The 6432-nt window shown below is 42.1% G+C and overlaps 1 protein-coding gene across 1 annotated transcript in view; it reads right to left on the reverse strand.

Moving 5' to 3' along the window:
- LOC132869019 (uncharacterized) overlaps positions 1-6103 on the reverse strand; it is a 29806-nt gene extending 23703 nt beyond the window's left edge. Inside the window, exons 1-2 of the mRNA XM_060902380.1 lie at positions 5891-6103; positions 4554-4886 (exon numbers count right to left, since the gene is read on the reverse strand). Coding sequence (XP_060758363.1) covers positions 4554-4886; positions 5891-5987 — 430 coding nt within the window. The 5' untranslated portion in view covers positions 5988-6103. The remainder of the gene's footprint in view (positions 1-4553; positions 4887-5890) is intronic.
- Positions 6104-6432: the final 329 nt, after the last annotated feature.

A 6432-nucleotide genomic window follows, 5' to 3' on the forward strand; every position in this document is an offset into this window, starting at 1 on the left:
GGCAGACACAGACAGTGGGACTTCAAGAGGTGCAGTCGGAACATTGATACTTTGGGCGAAGTGAATATCCATAAAGTTCCCAGCCGCCCCTGAGTCTAACAAAGCTTGACAAGAGTGGACAGACTCACCCCAGGAGATGGAGACCGGGATGTAGATTCCTTGGCCAGGGAGTCCGGGAGAGAGGGTAGGCCCCGTCACAACCCTCCCTCGGCTGGACGGGGCGGTCCTTGTCCCGAGAGTTCGGGACATGATGCTCGGAAGTGACCAGGCTTGCCACAGTAGATGCAGCACTTGTCCCTCCTTCTGCGCTCCCTCTCAGATGCGGAGAGGCGAGTACGACCCACTTGCATGGGTTCTGGACGGCCACTGAAGGAGGTAGACGGGTTCCAGGTAGAGGTAGGGAGGCTGGGGGGGCTCAAGACTTGGCGGCGTTCTCTAATCCTGTTGTCCAGACGAATAGCATGTGAGATGAGAGTTTCGAGGTCACTTGGGCATCCAATAGAGGCCAGACGGTCCTTGATGGGGTCAGACAGACCATGGTGGAAGGCTGACACCAGGGCAGTCTCGTTCCATCCACTTACTGCTGCGAGCGTCCAGAACGAGATGGAGTAATCTGCGACGCTTCCTCCTTGCCGGATGGACATGAGCTTTCAGGCTGCATCGGTACTAATGTCTGCCTGATCGAAGACCCTAAGCATCTCTTCAGAAAACAGCTGGAAATCAAGGCACTCAGGTCCCTGTCTCTGCCAGATAGCAGTAGCCCAGGCTCGCACCTTACCAGCTAATAAGGTTATCACAAAGGCAATCTTGCAGCGATCCATAGTGTAGGTGGTAGGCTGAAGCTCAAAGGTGAGTTGACACTGGGTAAGGAACTCTCGGCACTCACTGTGCCATCATACCTCTGTGGTGCAGGAAGGCTGGGTTCGCGAGGTGAAGAAGGCAGCATGGCAGGAGGCACTGGAGCAGGAGCGGGAGCTGGATCAGGATATGCAGGCAGAGATGTCAGCTGTGCCAGGGTTTTCCCAATTTGCTGAAGCAGTTCCTCGTGGCGAGCAAGGGCCTCACGTTGGCTGGTAAGCGTACGTCCATGAGCATCCATGGTCGCTCCGAAGCGTGTCAAAGCTGCCATAATTTGGTTGGCCGGGTAGACAGTTGAAGCAGCCTCTGCTGAGTCGGTCATGACTGAGTCTTTCTGTTAGGGTTTTGCTGGGATTCGAACCTGGTTCGTTGGTGTGATAATCCAGCAAACCCCCACTAGGCCACCAGGGGGATGACTCAAATGCAGAGGCGTGAGGCGGAAATAGAAAAAGTATCAAAAGGTTTATTTATACTATATACACTATATACAATCCAGGGCAAAAAAAAAAAAAAAACCAAAGAGTATAATCCAACACTGGGAAGACAAAGGGAAAAATAAAATATCCAAAAGTTCAAAGTCCAAAAGGAAAAGGCAAAAATGCAAAAGCTCAGAAGATCCAAAAACACAGTCACTACTAAATCCAAAAGAAAAGCAAAGTGCAAAACAAAGAACACAGTATACAGAGGAAACTGGAGATAAACATAACAGCACAAAGACTCCGTGACAAGAGGACTGAACTCATGGGGTATAAATACACAAACTAAATTGAACACAGGTGAAAATAATCAGGACGAAACAGGCAATTAACCCAAACACAAAACACAGGAACAGTGGCGGCCTCTAGAGGCCAAAACAAACATGACACGAAAAGGAAATACCAGCGGCCTCTAGAGGCCAAAACAGTCCCAGTCCTAACACAGCTGAGAAGAAGAATTAACTTGTCTCCTTTCCTTTGGGGCCCTCTGGGATATGAATATTCTGTTTGGCAAGGATCAGATTATAGAATGAATTATTTGTATTTTCTATATTTTATCAAATAACTTGTAAATGTTGTAGTGTGCTGTGTGAGGTGATGCGAGGTTGTGAGGTCCTACCTTCAGGGCCGTCGACAGGGGGGGACAACCGGGTATTTTGTCCCGGGCCCAGGCATGAGGGGGGGCCCAGAACTGGTCCCTCATGAAGATGCCATTAATCATTGTTTCATTTCAAAATGTGTTGATTTGGGGGAGAAAAATGTGCTATATTTGCATTCAATGAATGATTTCTGGTTCTTTTGCCTTTATTGTCTTCAAAAATAGATTCAAGAACCCACCTACCACCCCTAATGCAGAAATGGTTTGGTCTTTGATTAAGGCGCCAAATAACACGGCACTATTCCATCATAACGCTTCGACAATAAGCGTGCGAGCCCGTTTGCCAACATGCACAAGTCAGGAGCAAAGAAAAGAAAAGAGAAAAAGAATTGAAGAAGCCAAGAGCCTCAGGGGCTCACTGCATAGATATTTTAGAAAAGATTCAGATTCAGCTGAGCCAGGTAAGACACAGATAACTTTTTTCCAGCCCCGTAATGTAACCCCAGCACGCGCAACGCGCCATTCATAATTATAAAGTAGGGGATAGCAGGGTACACTGAGTGAACACTGAAATGCACAGGGCATTGAATTATTTCATAAACATATCGGTTTAATAACACTGTGTTGCATATATCTCAATGAAGCAAAGAATAGCACATTGGCCCGCAATCATATCCAAATGTTTTAGGCACGCTTGCTGAGCTGCGCTGAGCTGGACTCTGGTTAGCTGAAAGCCCGTGGAACGCTGCCTCTTGTTAATTAAACTTTATTTTGTTGGAAATCATCCCGTGTAGATACGACGGCATGTGAAATTGCCAGCTAGATAGAGTTTAATGTAACGAATGGGCTATAAACAGTGATGGGAATAACGGCGTTAGAAATAAACGGCGTTACTTAACGGCGTTACTTTTTTTTTAGTAACGAGTAATCTAACTAATTACTTTTTACATCGTTATAACGCCGTTCCCGTTACTTACAATAAAATACTATGCGTTACTTTATTAAAGCTGTTCTCATCTGGCACGCTGCTCGTTCAGCCTTTCTTTACTCTGCTTTAGTGTGGGGCGGGGAGACACGAGACAACGGCACAGTAAGCCAATCAGAGTAGATTTGGACAACATACGTAGGTAGGCCACGCCTACTTCACTACTGCGCGCTCTTTCAATCGGAAGACACAGCGATGGCGAGCGGTCAGCCTAGCACTGCGCTTTCACATTGGAAATACAGCCATTACTTTTCATTACTTGAAATAAAAGGCAAGAGTGTCTACGTGCAATGCACATTATGTCGAGGAACAAAGCGTTTGTCCTCGTCAGTGGCCAGTAATTAGTAACAATTTTAATAACTACAAAAATATATTACATTTGATAGATGTCTTATCTCACATTGTCCCACAAAACTATTAATATAGTGTAGATAATGTTACTAATTGGTTCTGTTAAGTGTCCATTTCAGTCATTAAACACATTTAACATTCACTTTTATTATGATTACACTAATTGAATTTGATTTTTTTTTTGAGGGGGAACAAAATGTAACGGAATAATTACTTTCCCTGGTAATTAGTTACTTTTATGACAAAGTAACTCCGTTACTAACTCAGTTACTTTTTGGGAAAAGTAACTAGTAACTATAACTAATTACTTTTTGAAAGTAACGTGCCCAACACTGGCTATAAATGGGGTGTTTTGAGGTTAGTCTGTTGCAAAACATTAAACTTTCGCTTAGACTGGATACTCTTCAAACAATTCCCTTGCTCAAGTGAAAAATGATAGGCCTGTATGAAAAGCGCAATTAATGAAAGTAGCCTAATAAGCCCTAAATGAATAAAACAACCTCTGTTTTATTGTTGTTGCTTACACGTTAAGATTTTGAAATCTTCTCGGTCCAGTTCTATATCCAGGGAACGTTGTAATCCTTTTGGTTTATTCGTAATAAACGTGTCAGCCCCCAGGTCAGATAGGCTAATGTTACGTGGTTGGGAGGGTGTCAAATTTTTTTGTAACATTCTAAATCGAGTACGGAAAGGACGTTTATGAAAAACAAGACAAAAAAATACACTGAAAAACTCACTGTACACATCACTAGTGGTGATGCTTCTATGTTCAGATTTTGGGAAAGCCATAACTCCGTTCTCATTGAGGCCCAGTTCCATCCCGTAAACAATCATTTTGGTTTATCAACTACCTGCGCTCAAACATGTCACAGGAGAGGCTCAATGGGCTGGCTATGCTCTCTATAGAGTACGAACTTGCAAAGAAGCTGGACTTCAATGACCTTATTGACGACTTTGCCACAGCAAAAGTCCGGCACATTGCATTTCGCACCTGAATAGTTGCAGACTAAGGAAATGTTCAAACTGTAAATATGTTGAAATGCTGAAATAAAATGGTTGACTGTTATAATGGGCTTGGAATACCTGTTATTTAAGGGTTGGAGTGAATGGAGACTGTGAAAAGAGGGGTTGGGTGTGGGTGGTTGCTGTGTGGCGATGTGCGTGCGCGCGTATGTGTGTGTGTGTGTGGGGGGGGGGGGGCACTCAGATTATTTGGGGGGGGGGGGGGGCCCACTCAGATTATTTTGTCCCGGGCCCAGCCAAAGCTCTCAACGGCCCTGCCTACCTTCAATGATCAGCTGGAGATTATAATCGCCTTTAGTATTCCCGTTTGCATCAAAGGTGAATAAAGTGTATTTTCCAGAGTTGTTCCTCTCTACACTGCTGAGGATCAGAGTTTTATTATCATTAACAAACTGCCATGGGAGAAGTGGTCTTGGTGGGAGACTATCGGCTTTTCTATATCTTAAAATTCGATGAGCACCAGATGTCTCATTGATGAACTGAAGATCAAGCCTTTCCTCCAGGGGCATTTTCAGGTGCAGTTGTTGTCCCAGAGCCACATAACACTGGTTCGTCTGAGTAAATCTACAGACAACAGGATCCTGAAACAGCAAACCTGCAGAGGAAAAAAAAATCCACCAACATTCCTTTAATATTATGACACACTGAAATTATTATTACACTCCTCTGATGGATGTAAACTTCACTCCAGTGTTACAAAAGAGCTAGAATGCAGGGCTTTTTAATTTTTTACAAGTCTTAAATACAGAAATAATAATATGTCCTTTTGTGTTGATAATGAGTAATCTGCTTGAACAAAGACCAAATTTGATCTAAAGTAAATGACCGTCACAGTTTAATGAAAACCTGGGTGCAAATTCACCAAAATGTGAAAGTTATTGATATAAAATTAATTTAAAAAAAAATGAATCAATGCCACGTGTCTGCATGGTAGGAAAGGAACTGTCTGTCTAATATGTCATCCTGTTACTCAGTTTGAAAACTTGTATATTTTTAGGATTGGCCTTTGAATATTAAATGTGGGGTGTGGTTCAAAGATTCCATCGACAATTATCGTTAAATTATATGAACCCTCAGTGGAAAAGCAAAGCTTCATTAGCAAAGTAATAACAATGATGTTTAGTCGATGAGTCTATTTGTTGATAATGAATGTCAAATTTTAATTTTACTTCACAGATTAAATCCAAGCAAAATCTCTCTTCTCTCACTCTCTCTCTCTCTCTCTCTCGCTCTCTGACATTTCTGTCTCAACATATTATTTATTTTTATTATTGATATTTTTCCCAACATGACATCTATTCCATTCCCCCCCCCCCCATTATTTTAGAACACTATATTCTATAGAATCCCAGACAGAACATTTTTATTTCTTGATATTTCCTGTTATATTAAGAATTTTTTTTTAAGGTTCAGACAGCACTTCAGTTTTTCAACCAGAATTATGAACAGCCACAATGAAGGTTCTGAAAACTCTTCAGGCAAAAGTGTGTCTGAGTAAAACATGACACACTGTAGAACAGGACAGCAAATCCTCATCTAAAAAAAGAAAAGAAAAAGTTTCTTAAACATAAATAAGTCATGCTTCTGGAGGAAACCTACCTGATGCAGCTCCTGTGAACATCAACAGGATCCCAAAGACGTCCTGCATTTGTTTCCCTTGGTAAGTCCAGAGAAAAGAGGTAAAAAAAAAAAACATCCAGAAGCCCACAAACCAACTGAAGGGAAATAAACACAGTGCAGTTTTCTCTGAAGCTTTTTACTAGCTGGAGATCTTAACACTCAGACACACACACACACATGCGTGCACACAGTGTGAGCTCTTGGAAACAATGTAGATGGGGTGAAACTGCCAGTCATATTTCATATCACAAATAATACACTTGAAATAAAAAGAGGAAGTAAGTCACGTTTCTGCAATTGCCCACTTCCTGCTTTCTTCCCAAAAGAAATTGACAGAATGTTACAACTGGTTTCGGTACATTCAAAATAAATTTAATTTCCTGTTGCAAGTTTTTGTAGAAAATTCAATCCATTGACTTTTGGAAAACTGACACATTCCTCTCTATTCAGTGTGTAAACAACATTCAAATAGGTTTTATCTGAAAAGCCTTGGACTTATACTGTTATATTTTACCTTAGAT

This window comes from Neoarius graeffei, chromosome 20 (assembly GCF_027579695.1).
Source record: "Neoarius graeffei isolate fNeoGra1 chromosome 20, fNeoGra1.pri, whole genome shotgun sequence".
In the NCBI taxonomy this organism is placed as follows: Eukaryota; Metazoa; Chordata; class Actinopteri; order Siluriformes; family Ariidae; genus Neoarius; species Neoarius graeffei.